The sequence below is a fragment of the Haemaphysalis longicornis genome, unplaced genomic scaffold, assembly GCF_048455015.1.
Source record: "Haemaphysalis longicornis isolate Haplotype H1 unplaced genomic scaffold, Haemaphysalis longicornis Haplotype H1 scaffold_10, whole genome shotgun sequence".
NCBI classification, from domain to species: Eukaryota; Metazoa; Arthropoda; class Arachnida; order Ixodida; family Ixodidae; genus Haemaphysalis; species Haemaphysalis longicornis.
Window position 1 is genome coordinate 127,168,402 of NW_027526204.1, and position 15,918 is coordinate 127,184,319.

Below are 15,918 nucleotides of genomic sequence, written 5' to 3' on the forward strand. Positions count from 1 at the left end.
CGGTTTTTCTCACTGTGATGCGTTCGCATTCTTTGTATACATGATGCACCATCTCATGAGTGATAAGTGAACTTTGTTTGTTGAAGTTGACTTCCTTTTGCACAAAGGGTGCAGCACAACGTTCAGCATGAGCCCGCTGGATCCCAGAGCATTTTCATGTGCGTGCTGTTCGCTGAGAAGCACAACCGCTTTCTCATCGGGTGCGTTTTACAGTGGTGCACATAGTGAAAGTGATGATGAATTCAGTGAGGAAGGGAGCTTTAACCTCTATCAGATATGTGCTGTTTGTAGCGATAGAAAAACAAAAGGAGGCAGGAGGGAAACTGTTTTTCTGCGAAACCTGCACAAACAACCCTGACCTGCACCCAGGAGAATGCGTCGAGCGGCTTCCCACGCTGCTCAAATATCAGTACAGGAGTTGCAAGCAGAAAGCAAGAGAAAAAATACATGTTCTGCACGTCTCTTGCACAGCTTGTGTTTTTCTTTGCAATGCCAGAAACCGGTCATATAGTTTTGGACCAGGACAGCCGAAATGGGTAAAAATTTCGAACTGCAACGGGTTAAACATCAAGATGGAATTGACATACAGTCGAGTCCACTTATGACGATACCGTGTAGTAGCGATATTATTGGATATAACAATGCATAACTGTAGCACCATCCACTTTTGTATGCATTCTATGGTAAAATAAACCGCTCATAACGATGCTCCAATGCCGCGATATCAGATATAACGATTGCATCCGGTTACAGCGTGCACCGAAAATTCGAGCTGCTACCGGCTTTCCACGTCGCCAGCATGCGCCGCGAGGCACCTCGCATTCCTTCCACCCTTCGGAAAACGAGTTGACTGCACCGCTTACGAGGAAGCAAGGGGAGGAGAGCAGTTTTCTTTCTGAACACCCCTCACGGCGCCACTACTTTGGTATTGTCCCCTAGTCCGCTCGCGCATTCAAGCTTGTTGTGTCACGTGCGCGCTGCTTTGAATTTGACTGTACTGCCTCCGTTTTTACGTGGGAGAGACATCGGGCCGATGTTTTAGAAACGTCCAAGTGCCTCACTGAAGAGGCGATCATTGCACGGCTACGTGCTGTGGAAAGTGCTGACAATGACCACTTTGACGACGGGTTGAGCAGCCTATTCAGGCACGCTCTTCGGAGGAGGCCCAACGCAATGTACAGTCCTTTAGGGACTTCGTTTCCGCTAAGGAACCTTCACTCATCAGCTAGGTGAAACCCCCATAGATGCTCTTGAAAAAGATTTGCCCCACCTTCACGTGAATCAAAGAAAGCCCACCAACTATGGCATCTTTTCTGCAAATAAGTAGTAGTACGACCTTGCTTGCATGCTAATAAAATGCTTTGATCTCTCTTCTGTCTTTTTTTGCGTAACCTGCCAATAATAATTATGTTATAACGATATTTCCTTGGCACTTGAATATTGCAGACTGTACTAGCAAACACATGATCACTCCGTAGTTGGCAGCACTTACTAGGTGCAAGGTTTCAATTGACTTTCAATTGCATGGTGCCAAATTACGAAAAAAATATGGGCACCATCGAGCACACCCTAATACACTTCACTGTGGTTATGTAGAGGCAAAAGAACAAATTAAAATATGTATAAATACTAAAAATCTTACCGGCTTGTATCTTGGCTACCGTAGTCCTTTCTCTATCACAGATTGGCGTGACTGGGATGTTCAGCCGTTTCTCAAAGTCACCTGTCAGAAACAAGGCGGAAGCTCAGTCAAACATCTCAAGATATTCATGTCAAGCCTCTCAACACTCACATAGTTACACATTAATTTTTGACTCTAAAATAAATGGTATATGCATAGGGAACTGAAACACACATATGTGCTATCTATTATACGCAGGATTAGTATCATTATTAGACCAAGGTTCTCCTCCTTAAGTTTCCACAACGTACATTCAATAGCAGAGTGCTGAGACTGATGTGGTACAGTGCAAATACATTTGCCATAAAATTAAATTAAAAAAAGATGCAATGGCAGGACAATTCATTTTGCACCTTCATAGACGTATAACGGACAACACAGTGGCATGTTGTCCATCTTCACAATAGCACCATGATGCCCACGCCTTTCTTTGTTAGTATCTTTAAGTGTAACCCGGCGTTATGTGGTGCTCTTGGGCGTTTTATTTTACCGCTGCTGTTCCCTAAAACACATTTTATTTTGAAAACCTGAACATGATAATATTATTCTATGACGAAGTTGAACGTTTTCAGCTGTAGCCAGCTTTTTCTTGCAGCAACAAAGTATAAACAATGCTACAATGCCATTATATTCTAGGCACTATAACAACACTATGGCTGCTGAGTTTTTTTTGCGCTTGGACCCGATTTTTATGTCCGTGGCAATGACCCTCTATCAAGATAACCCTTCTGTTACGTATTTCAACATGTATGCACTTGCGGCATACTGACGCGAGCTTTTTGGCATTGACATTTCTACAGTACTCTCCGAGTGAATAAATGTGTCATTGGTCGTCATTTTCATTTTTTAACTACGTGCCTGCTTTGCATCAAGTACCAATAAAACTTAGTAAAATTGATGCTTAGTACTTATGTAATTTTGGTTTTCTACTCGACAGTTATCAAACTCGCAGATGATTGTTTATTTCATTGCGTGATGGCATCGGCAATGGCGTGAATGCCCCGATTCATGGAGGGCTGTGACATCGATACCATTTCTTTTGCTGACTAAACCATCAGTAGGAAAAAAACAAAAACAAACGAAGGGCGCATTTAACACGATCTTCAACACTGAGCCTGCACTGCTGCCGGCGATGTTTCTCTCGCATCTTGCTGCACAGCCACCGCATCGTTCTCTTTGGGAGACGGAAACGCTGGCGGAAGGGTTCTGTAGGCACTTCAAATGTGTCAACATTTTTTTTCTTGGCCGCCTGTTGTGCCAATGAGCCAACAACCAGGCGATGACCGGTACATTCATGCTTAAACTGCCAAAATCGTCTTCTCCAAATCGTCTGCTCCGACAAAACCACGGTCCAACGCAGTAGCTCCGCCATGCTTGCGTTACGTCACATCCTATTGTTTGCCTTTAGCCAATCTGAGCTTGTTTGCGTCTAGCCAAAACGAACACTGTGAAACGGACACGAAACAAACGAAACTTGAGAATAGCGTGCCTGGTGCATACCTTACCTCTGGAACTGCCAACATATGTCCAAGCTTCACCGGTTCTCCACACTCTTTCTCTGTCTTTGTCTCTTGGCGCTACCCTACGCCACCACGAAGTGCGACTACCAACTGACTCAGACTCTCGTTTGGGTGCGTACCTTGCCTGTAGAACTCCTTGCAGACTTGGAGGCTCCACCGGTGGCTGATATCCCAGGGACGGCAGGGGTTTCCCAAGTCGGCGCACTTCAGAGCAATCTGAGCACAGCGACGACATGCGTAATGTGTAGTAGTTATTCTTATGAGCTCCTCCATGAGCTCCTCCATTTTTTTATGTTTGACTGTGCTGATTGGCTACGTACGACGAACGCAGGAAACATACAGAAAATGATCGCACGTTTTGTGTATGTCCTCTGTGTTCATCGTGTGTAACCAATCAGCACAGTCAAACAGCAGCAAATGCCAACTGGGCCACACGTCAGCCTTGCTCTCGTGGACAGATTGCATAAAATAATTAGATTGCAGCAAGAACACTGCAGTACCGGCCAGAAAAGCAAAATAAAAAGTGTGCATTAGCGGTCTATTTTATAACGTCTCCTCTCCAGGGCAAAAATAAAAATGAACAGAATTAGTAGTATGTTCTGTAGTGATTCTCAGTCGGAATGACCGTTACACGGCAAGTTGCCCAACTAGAAAGAACAGAATAACAGTTTTTACCCGTCAGTGATTTAGCGAAACTGTAAGAACTGTGCAGTAAGATTGTAATACTGAATCAGCTTGATTTAGAAGTCCCATAAATGTAAAAAGTGGCAGTAATTATCATTTTAATAACGGGTAATTCTACGATATATTACTGTGTTTTAAGTCATTTCATTATTTTTCCAGTTGGCCCAAGTTCCCGAAACATGACAAACTTGCATTTTTTTGCACGCAGCGACATATACTTATGAAGCAACCTAGGGGAGCGGCGTTCACTATTGGTGACATTTCCAAAATCATCTTCTTGAGGTTGTCATAGCGATTTTCGTCTAACTGCTGGTTTTCAGAATTTTCACAATGTGTTTCCGATTTCCGATTTTTTTCTACTTCAAGTTTGATTTTTTTACAGAGCGAACTCGTCACCTACACTAGAATCAAAGGTGTAGAAACCGACCCGAAGATATCTTTGAGATATTCTGATTGATTGATTGATTGATTGTAGGGTTTAACGCGCCGACGCAACGCAGGCGATGAGGTGCGCCGTAGTGGAGGGCTCCGGATTAATTTTGACCACCTGGGGATCTTTAACGTGCGCCGAAATATCGTACAAACGGGCGTTTTTGCTTTTCGCCTCCATCAGAAAAGCGGCCGCCGCGGCCGAGAATCGAACCCGCGACCTCGTGCTCAGCAGCGCGACGCCTTAGCCACTGAGCCACCACGGCGGGTTTTGAGATATTCTGTTTTATCCACCCATACTTGTCCAAAAAAATGCAGCCACTTTCGCAATTGAGATGCCAAGACTGAGGAAACAGCAGAGCTGGTGGTCTTCACTAGCTTTAACTTGGCTTTTCTTAGGTCTGCCCATCTTACCAACAGATTGGGTACTGATGCCGCCGAACGAACGCCATCTCTCTCAACTAAGAGAACAACTGCACGCCAGAGCTTACGTGATTCAAAATCCGAACTTCCAAAGTTCGAAGCCAAAGTCTCCATCAATTCAGCCAAAGTCCCAAAGGATACGCTGAGTGCCCTTATGCACTGATACCACAATCGGATAGATGCCGGTTTCATTGCGCGAAGGAATCAAATTCGATTCTGGCCCTGGGATGCGTGTTCTTCTTACGGCGCGTACTTCCCACACCAGCTTGTCAGCTCTTTGGAACCCTAGCCACTTTCCCTTACACTTCTTGGCCTAGCCTTTTCCTCCTCTCCATTTTTCCGGACTGCGTTTTGAGTGGCGCCAGGCATGGATGGAATTCAAGCTTGAACTGCTCCGCTGTTAATAAACTTTAGATGCTCCAAAACGATGCCAAACATTCCAGCGCTTTCTAAATTTACGGGTTTACTCCTGAACCCTGAGACATGCCGAACTTGACTGCGTGTGTGGCACCAAGTGAAGCCATAGCGGCTCAGTTGCACAGACCATTGCGACTTAGGATGTTTTATTTTACTTACACTGGATATCCTAGCACCGCCCAGTATAAACTTTAAAGACACTTTGGAACTAAACATACCTGGAGAATGAAGTGACGGTATTCCTTGTCTGCCATGTCGAGCACGTTGTTCTCCAAGTATCGCTGCAAGAAAGAGACAAGCCGCCGAAATAACTCACCTTATCGTAGAAATTTCACCAGCAAGTAAAAAAAAAACTTTGAAGTTTGATTTTAAATTTGGCGCTTGTGATTCAGCAAATGAACACTAAGGCCCCATCCCACTTTTAGACTAAGGTCGGAAGCGTCATGATCATGTGCAAAGTGAATGTACACATTCCTTTAAAGACAATTCGTGTTCACCAAGAAAACATAAATAGCTCCCCAATAAAACATAAATACATGAAAAATCTTCTTTATGCTTGTTTTAGGCCACAACTTTAAACAGCGCAGTTGAAGTAAGACCAGCTTTTATAAGCACCGACATATGCACGTTACCCAAGGTACCGTATTTGCGGGATTCTAACGTGCACCTTTTTTTGCTAAAAGTAGCCTTCAAGTTTGTGTGCGTTTTTGAATCAAGCACAAAACTGAAATCACCTTCAAAGTGGCCAGCAGCACAGCCATGAACACAAATTTCTTCAAAAATTTAACTCAATCCAATCCAAAGCAATCCACCAACATCACAAAGTAAACTTTGGAGCACGCATTCATCAATGCGCATATGTTAGAAAGCGGTTGCACATATTAAAACCTCGTTTCATTAGTCATGGCTCCAAAGATGTGCCTCTTTGAAGCATTCATCAAGCGCAAAGTAATTTTACTCGCCAACAGTGAAGGGAACCGAACAGCATATGCCCACTTAGCATTCCGGAGATAAAAGTGAGCCATTGACGTAAGCAAAGCAGTGCCATGTATTCATGCAAGGCTTCATTGTCCCTGAACAAAAGACATTTTTGAGAACTTGCTCCAGGTGGAGTTCACGCCAAATTATTTTTTCGAATTTTCCTGCGTTAAGTAATTGCACATTACAATCAGGGGCACATTAGAATTGCGTAAATACCATATTTATCGCTAAGATCAACGTCACATGGATTGACATTGCAGCTGCTATATCCTCCAAATGTGCAAGGCATGCTGTATGAGATATAACGCAGCTGTTGTATCTAATGGTAACCTTCTTGCAAGCGATATTGCCAATGAGATATATGCCTCACAACTTTAAAGCTTTTAGCTCGACTTTCGTGATGACTTCAACTGCACCAGCTCAACTCGTGGCATCAAACGTGCCGCAAAAATACCAGTAACTTTGGCTGATCACAAAATATTTCGCCGCCTTCAACTCTTTTTGAATGTCTGCCATTATAAACACGCATATCCTAGGCTTATTTTCGTTTCAACTACACAGGTTCATCGCAAGGATTTGTTGACCTGCCCGCTGGCACAACTGGCATTATTCAAAGTTCGCAGGCTTTATATACCACCTCAACTCACAAACAAGGACTAGACTGAACTTCAATGTGAGATGTTATTGTTTTTGCCCAGCGAATTCTCTGATTCAGAATTTTATGTAACTCGAAACAATGATGACGATGGTGGTTGTATGCTAATGGCACAAGGCTGACTGGGGCAAAGAGTGCCACAACAGTGATCACGTAACTCGAAACAAACTCCTCCAAGATGCCTTATCCACATAAATCTGCTTTCACCATAAGAAGCACTTTCGAAAATCTATCTGCTGAACTCCAGTAAAGCCACTTGGCCCTAACCTGGCAAGTAAAAAATTAAAGCACAAAAAACATCGACAGGGCCTACCTTGAACCTGGACAGGAACTCCTGCTGCCGAGTGATGTCTGTTGCCAGGATGAGGCTTCGGATTTGATCTTCAATTTCATCCCTGCACACAGCGCAAAAGTAAAAAAAAGCGCATGCTTGCCCACATTCCCAACAAAATGCAACACTATGTAAAAAAACACCGATCGCAACCCTCATGTTTTGCAACTTTGCTAAAGTGCTGCTGGAGCATTGAACGTTGCAGCAACAAGTTGTGGATTCACACGCGTCTTATTAATGCAATAGCAGTAAGGCAGCAGTACTCATTGAATAGTTTTCTGTGTGCACTAGGCATGCACAGCCAATGTATGTGCTCCTCAGCCAAGTTTTCCACGCATCCGTGTAAACGTCGAATGATGGTAGTGGCAGAAAAAAGCGAGCATTCGCCTGCAGCTGGAATGGGGTGCAGTGACAACTGTACTGTGGAAGAGAGGAGATGAGATGGTAAGCTCGCAAATCAGATTTATGTTAACTAACTAAATTCCTTTCAACCTTCTCTCCTCCCCTCCTCTTCTTCTCTTCATCTCGAGCACCACCCCTCCACTTCACTAACACTCTTTCTCCTGCCAACTTTCGACAAGGCTTCACACAAGACAACACTACCACTGCAAGTGAAGTGAGCATGGAGCCAGAGCGACAAAGGCACTCACCATGCAGAACTGGCCAGGTGATCGAAAATCCCAGACTGACGCAGGCAGGACACGGCAGAACGCCAGTGGTGGTTCTCTAACACCGAGAAATTCTGGAAAAACGTTTAAAAAGGCAGGTCAGAAAGAACGGCTGTTACGAATGGTAGCTGCTTTCATAAACGTGCAGCGGTACCTTGGTACAACAGCTATTAAAGAACGGCCGGTTGAAGGACCTGATTTCTTTCTTTTGTAGTTTCCTTTGGCTCATCTTCCAAGGAAGGCAGACTGAAGCGGAAGCAACGAAACCTCACTGGTCTAGACCAGGGCTTCTTGACTTTCTTCCCCACGACGCTTCCACTAATGTGCTGGTTTTTCTAACTGCTTGTGAAGGTGAAATAATTCAGGTGGTAATGTGAGACACGAACAAAAGATTTTGTTTGCTACATTTCCCTTTTATTAACGACCCATGCCTTTTCTGTGTTACATTTTAACTAAGCAAGCACTGACTGAACGCACGCCGAGCTTCAAAAGTGCACCATGCATGAGAACGAATAAACAGAACAAACAAATGTGCAGGGCTTGCAAAAAGTCAGCTTATTTGGCGGTGTCATGTTTAATTCCTCTACAGTTCCCTCCTTCCACTTGTGCCATTTGATCTCGCTTAGAACATGCATCTAAGATTGATTTTTTACTATGCACTGCCTTACACATAGCAACCAAATGTTTTGATGCATGGGAATTTATTCATTTCCACACACACAGGCACACGCGCACGCACGCACACACACACACACACACATTTTATTGCATGAACACAAATCTATATTATTGTCGTTTGAAGGAACCTGCATTGAGAATTTGCCTGTACGAAATTGCGCACCTAATTTCCATGAAAGAGAGCAGTCACTCATTCGATACATATACTAATGAAGGCTCCTGTGGGTACTATATACAGGGAATAAGAAAAATTTATACTAGCACAAAAAAAACACGAAATAGAATAAGAATGGGAAAACAACAAGTGTAAATTACCTCAACCATTAATGCCTCTATTACAGCAAAAAATGAAAGGGTTAAAAGGGCACCGACAGAAAATTTAGTTGGGAAATCATAACCCGTACTTCTGCAGTAGGTTGAAAATAAAGAGAAAAAGAATAGGGTGCTCCCCACTTTTTATTTCTGCGATATCTGAAGATGCAGCAACAGTTGAATATTACACCAACACCGTAGCAGCTAAGACAATCTCTTGCTATGTGCGCGGCTGGGGGTTCCATTACTGCCCGGAGTTGCTGTACCTCTGATAAAGTGCGAAGCGTAAAATACAAAATCTCTCGCGTCTATGGGGTCTTAGCGCGCATTGTAGAACTGCCTACTGTTTAAAATAGCCGCCACCCTCTGGGCAGCCTAGGTGGATAACTCTGCCGCATAGAAACGATGAACTCGAAAACTGGAGTAACCCCCGGGCAGACTGGAGTAACCCAGGGGCAAACTATTGGGGAAACTAGAAAAGAGTGGTCTTACAGCTTTTTTTTATTTACTAACCAATTTGAATTAAACTTCACAGCATTATGGAGTTTCTTGTGCTAATTCTAAATTTGCAATCAGATTTTTTACAAGTTGATTATTGTTGATACAATTATTGATTAATTGCTATTATCTTGGGCCACAATAACAAAATAAACAGCTCATGCACAATGGCGATTACCATGCGGCTAGACAGGCAAATGTCTAAAGAATAAAACATTGGAAGAATTTAAATTTTTTGATGTAGCTGTTTTCGGTTGTTTTACTAGACATTGAACTTCACTCCTCCCGCGCTCTGCCAGAAATGGCTCACATGTGGTGTCACTTGAACACCATAATTCTCCAAAGCCTCCACTTGAAAATTTGTTTCCAGCAATGTATTCTCCGCACATTTAGGTATCAGAAGCAAACAAAATGGCAGTCGTACCTGCAAATATCCGTCCAGAAAACACTAGCTTTGCGTTGCAAGGAAAGTGCCGTTTTACCGCCGAATTTTGCGCTAACTGAGTTCTAGAGTGCATTTTAAAATGCTATTTCCAATAAAGCAAGGTACATTTTGGTGAGAAAATTTGCAGACCAACAGAAAAATGACCCTGGATGCCGAAAATTCCATTTTTCAAAAAACGATTCCTTACCGTTTTTCGGCCCCAAAGACAACGCGTCTTCTTTTCTTTTCTTTTTTCCTCTCTCCCCCCCCCCCCCTCTTCCCTCAGTTATGCGCAGATCACGGCCGGACTCGACTCGCGGAAAGGGAGCAGAGTCCGGCCGTGGCGCACATGAGCGCCGCCGCAGCCGTCGGCGCATGCGAAGCGCCGATCGACTCCGCCCTTCCGCTGCATTGTTCGCTTTCCCACACAAATTCTGAACTCGAGATGGCGGACAAACGCTCACCCCCGGGTGTTTGACCCTGTCATGGCAGGAAGCGCGGTAGAGAGACGGGCAATACCTTGTAGAGTGCAGCCAGGTGGTTGGAGGTAGCGATAAGGAACGGTTGGTTGACCCCGGGGTGGTCCAGGTCGTGGGTGACGGCGGCGATCAGCGACGCCATCGCCTCCAGCGGGGTCATGTGCTCGCGGATCTGCGCCAGTCATCACGGCCCAAGAGAGAGATAGGCATATGTGTAAGGTTCGATCCCTTACATTCAATTGCAGCGGCACGGGCACATGCGAATGTAACCCGTTCCGTTTTCGATGCTCTTAACACTTCGTATTCACTTGCTTAAATAAGTTAGTCACTAGAGTGCACTAGAATTTAGTACACTGAAGCACCTTCGGCTCCGCCATTACGTGCGTGATATGAGATGACAGCTTCTCTGCGCCCATTTTCATGAAGTTACCCGCGCTCGAACCGATGTTGACACGAACTAATAATATTAGAGAACAGACTGGAGAGAAAATAGGCAATTATCCCCAGCTGAGTGTATAGCAAAGACGGGACAAACGTCGGGGCAACGGCAGTTCGGGTGAGGCGAGGCTATATGAACCCTGGTGCAGCAATAACCCCTTCGCCCGCTGAAATCCAAGAAAACCTCCTCTCCTACAGAGTAATTTCTACCGCCCGCATATAACAGAGCGGAAAGACAGCCCTTGTCGCTCCCGTACTGGGCGTTACACCTGTTGACAATGATCATATCCCCGAGCCCTTAAAGGGGCATGAAGACACAACGCAAATACGTTCAGCTTGAAAGAGCCGGCCTTTAGAAACTCACCCAGCTCTATTCCAGCGACGGAAGATGCTTTTTAAACCGAAAAATGCGGGAAATACTGAAAAGCTTTCAAATTCCGCGCCACACTGACGTGCTATGGACAGGAGTGACGTAGTAGAGGACAGCACATACTTATCAGTGTGCCAACTGGAGCTTAACATTCGAGTGGTACAATCAAACGCAACTAGGGGCCCCACTTCAATCGCCTAGTCGTGTTCCCTGGCGGAACGTTTAGTTGCGTCTGCAAGGTTCTGTGATGTCATAGACTAATCGCCGGAATGTGGTTGGGGAGTCGCCTACGGCTTCATCTACTTTCCTTAATATCTCCACTATGTCCTTAAAGTTAGCGATAAAATTGGTATCGTTGTTATCTGAATAAAGCAGTATTTTAATGAACCAAACTTGCGTTTTTAACACGAAAGTGTTTTATTCCCGCATACACAAGATTTTACTGACGTCATATCCGCCACGGAAATGACATCAGTACTCGGAGCAAGCTGCCTGTAAAGGGTGCACCCTTGCACACAGGGTGTTCTTGCAGGGAAGCAACCTTTAGTACCAAAGAGTACGTTTTAATTTGGTTGCTCCTTTTCGGGTTTTATATTTTAACACAAAAGTGTTTTATGTCGGGATACACCAAGCTTTCACTGACATCATATCCGTCACGGAAATGACGCCAGTACACCTTTGCTGAAGCGAGCCGCCCGCAGGACGTCACTCGCCAAGCACACCCACACGATAGCCGCCGACCTGCAAATCATGCTCCGCTGCAGATTTCGCTGCACATTTTACTTTCGTGTTTTACCGATTCGTGTGACAGAGAAATCAACCTGAGTTTCTTTTTTTTTCGTGATCCCTTTAACTTGCTTCCAAAGAATCATTCCCAAATACTCGCGCCGTCTCTGTCGCGAAGCGGTTTTTCGCAACGCGATCTTCAGTCCACCCGAGCTCAACACCACACATACGCTCAGCAAATATTGTACAATACCTTCGCGCATTCGTATCAACGCACGTTGTGCGTCGTCGATGCGGGATTCATTACATCTGCCGTACGGAGACGGAAGCAGTGGATCGATACGCAATTTATCGTCTATCACCACCTACTTCTAGAAATTTCTCCCGCGAACTCGAAATCTAGTTAAGCCGGAAAAAACACGTAACCTGCATTCTCAGACTTAATTAACGGGGCACACCCACCCACACGCACCCCCACAGAATTTTTCAATCAACCGCGCAGAATTGTCAAGAGGCGACGGAGAACGCCTACCACGCACGCCTCGTATAAGACGAGACGACGCGCGCCCAGTATTCTATACTTCTTCTCCTCAAACAAAATAAAATAAAAAAGTGTCACGTCTTGTTCTCGCGGCGCCGCCGCGCATTTCGAACGAAAATGAAGAATAAAACAATCACTCAAAAACTGAAGTGTGTGTTCTCCGCACTTGATTGGATTTCGATTTCCATTAAGTAAAAAAAAAAAAACGTTCTCGTTCCCTTAGAGAGCTCTGACGCCGTCGCGCTCCCTCGAGAGTACAGGAACAGAGGGCGATAAGGGAAGGCGTTCCGAGGTCGACCCGCACCTCGCTATTGTGCGGTTCGGAGAGAATTTATTTGAATGAGACAACCATCTGTCAGAGCGAAACGACGACGTCGGTGCCGGCGCTGAGTTATTGCGCCTGCATGCTGTGCCCACGCGAGCGTGTGTTTTGCTGATTTAATCTCTTTCCATGTCTATCCCTATCTCGATCTCTATTTCGCCAAAGAATGTTTTTTTTATTTTATTTTAAGTGCAGAGCACTTTAGAGGCTCGCCTTGTCGTCGTAGCTCGCTCGCTGGACCCAAGTAGAGCCACACGGCGTTCCGTCGTCGCGGCATAACCCAGAGGCTTCGAAAGCCAAGCGGTTTATGTAGTCATAATCGTTTGATACTCGTTAACCCCTGGCGCTTGTCATACTTCTCCACGTTCTTTAGCGCAAAGAAAACTGTAGGTACATTTGAGGCGAAATATCCGTGACTAACCGCCAACGCCCGCGTTCGTTTAGGTAGAAATGCTCATTGGGTTGGTTTTTGCGCTAGTAAGCGAAAAAAAGCTGCAGTGCAACTCCAGCATGTGCGGGAGGAAAAGCAAGCACAAAAGAACGGAACTCCCGCTGGCGGAGTTTCAGACAGGGGGCGCGCGAGTACTGTGAACGCGGGAAATTTAAATTCCATTGGTTGGTAGCAGTGAGCGGATAATGGCGCTGCAGCCCATTATGGCGAATCACTGCTATGCACTGCTGACAACTTTCACATTGAGTGGATCGGCTATAATTTTGTTAAGCGAACCTTATATGGCTAAGGTTCCATGTATTTTCGTGTCCGCTAACAACACCCCCTAAGCTCCACGTGATTTTGAAGCGCGAGGCGTTGGAAAATGAACGTACCGGTGTATGTGTGTGTGTTACACCAAGGTCGCACGCCGTTACGAACATTATTTTTCACCACGAAGGTTTACGTCTCACCACTCGGATGTGCGTATCCAGTAGGTTAGTCAATAATCAGCCCCACTTGTCGGATCAAAACATGACTTGAAATTCAAGAGTGAGCACTTCGACGTTCATTTAGAGTAGATAAGTTATCAATACGTACGTTTCTAAAGGTCAGATAATGACTATGAACTCAAGCTTGTACAGGTGCCGTCATGAGTAATTGGAGCAAGAATTTCTAATAATCACAAAATAGTTGTGTTACTGGCTTTGTGACAGCCATTACCAGTTTTCAGGAAGCTTTTTTCTATTATCGAGGACTTTTTGAAAAGCACACCAATGCAGCCAGGCAGTTTCCGGAAGAATAAATTTCCGTAAATCCAGGGGACCGTGTTCCAATTACTTTTGAAAGCACCTGGACGTCTCATCACTCGGGTATATTGGGCATTTTGCCCATCATAGTCATCAATAGGCACAATTTCCAAGATCACTACAGTACAAAAAAATGGCCGCGTATCTGCCCCTTTCGTTGCAAATGCCGTCAAAAGACGATAGTCTTTATCCGCTTTTGCGAAGTAAATGCCTCCCTTCGTTTTCCCGCTCACCTCTCATGTTGTTCTTCTTGCGTCGCGCTCCTCCCAATGTAAAGACACCAAAGGTTTGCGTAAATCATTTTAAATTTCCCGGGTTCCACTGCTGCAAACCGGGTGTCTCGATGCGAACGCTGCCGTACGGCGAAGACGCGCGTTAATCGAGGCGCCCTACTTCAACGTTTATAGAACCGCGTTTCCCTACTCCACGTGCGTTGCAAGCAGAACGTGGAACCTATCTAGTGGAACCTTGCGTAACTGTTGCCTGTTGATTTCTTAAAATGGCGCCAGAAGCTATAGTGGCGCGGGGGACACCAGGCGACGGCGGAGTGAATTCTTTTTCTGCAGTTGATGAAGTATTTAATTCCACAAAAGTCAAGCATGTTTGATTTTTTAATAAAGGAACACTGCAAATATCACTTCTGTATTGATTTGTTGTCTCATATTTGCGTAATGTCTTGTTCTCCTTCAACAATGTTGACAAGTATGAACATTACACCGGACATAGACGGGTAGATTTAGCTGTGACTATATAAGACTATTGCGCAGGCATTGTTTTGCTTTGGCCGGGTGGCTGAATCGAGTCACAGACAGACAGACAGACGGACAGACAGACAGACATACAGACATACAGACAGACAGACAGACCAAAATTTCTGAGTTTAAGTAGCCCAAGAAAGACTATCGTCTTTAATAAAAGTGTGTGCGTTTCCATTTTTAGGTGTGACAGCCGTCGACGCTGTAGTAAAGCAATATTTGCTCATACCTTTCCCTTAATTATGTGTCACCTCTGCGTAGTTTGCTAAAAGCGTCGCTCGTCATCCTCCTTCCAAGAATGGAATGGCTATTTATTATTTTTTATGGTAAGCCACGGAAGTAGTAGCGAAATTCTCCTCCCGTTTTACAGCAAAGCTGTATACCTCCGGCCCCCAACGGTTTTATCGCCAATGCGCAAAGGCCTAAGACACCGAGCACATGCGTCAAGCTAATCAGGCATACAGCATAGAGCTCAGGATTCGCCTAAGGAAAGCACAAAACAAGCAGAGAAAACGCATTATGGATGATAAGGCGCCTATGAACAATGGGACCTCCCCATATGTTCCTGGTAAATATTATGTTCGCAGATTATCTTTGAAGGCTACGCAGGAATAGTGTCCCTAAGTAGAGCAGTTCTTGCCCAAGACGCCGAGCGCATGCGCCAAACTAGGCAGGACCCAGCATTTGCCGCATCCTTGGACACACCTCTGCTTCTAAAATGCTGTTGCACGCGTTATCACTGATTCGTATTCGGAACGACGTCAGTCGCGCGCAGCCGCAGAGGCAGCAGAGCAGGGAGGACAAGCTAAGCCTGCCAGAGTTGACCGACTAAAACGCATAAACAGCAAACAGGCGGCGCCGACAAACCGTCGCAGCGTAAACAAATGTCACGTAATGCGAACTGAATGACCAATCATGGCGGCGGCACAGTATAATAGGAGAAAAAAGTGTCGATATACTTTGCCCTTATCTAGTGGCACTAGCCGAGACGGCGAGAGACATTTCATACCCCCCTCCATCACCATTTGTAGCGGGTTACAACAGCTTTGCTGGACATCCACTTTCGCAGGGCGGGATGGCGACCAATTTTTTTAAAAGTATCTGAGCCATTCCAAACAAATTTACAACTGAGGCGTTGTGAACCTGCAGGCGGAACCAAGACCGTACAGAGTCACATCAGTGTTAACCGACAGCCTGTCGTCGTAGTTCCCATCGCGCCCCTCCTCTCTCAGAACGTAACAGCAAAGGAAAAGGGCACTGCAGTGTCTTTTGTAAGAACTATGTTGAACAGAGAACAGTTGTAAGGTGGTTAACGCCTCGATGGCGCGAACACCTTCTTCCTTACTT

At 45.2% G+C, this 15,918-nt stretch overlaps 1 protein-coding gene across 5 annotated transcripts in view; it reads right to left on the reverse strand.

Annotated features, from left to right (window-relative positions):
- LOC144159277 (uncharacterized) overlaps positions 1–15,918 on the reverse strand; it is a 352,228-nt gene that overhangs the window by 16,470 nt on the left and 319,840 nt on the right. For all 5 annotated transcript variants that reach the window (XM_077690667.1, XM_077690670.1, XM_077690666.1 and 2 more), the window contains 6 exons: positions 10,221–10,352; positions 7,772–7,863; positions 7,104–7,185; positions 5,373–5,435; positions 3,321–3,417; positions 1,643–1,723 (listed from right to left, as the gene is read on the reverse strand). In XM_077690667.1, coding sequence (XP_077546793.1) covers positions 1,643–1,723; positions 3,321–3,417; positions 5,373–5,435; positions 7,104–7,185; positions 7,772–7,863; positions 10,221–10,352 — 547 coding nt within the window. The remainder of the gene's footprint in view (positions 1–1,642; positions 1,724–3,320; positions 3,418–5,372; positions 5,436–7,103; positions 7,186–7,771; positions 7,864–10,220; positions 10,353–15,918) is intronic.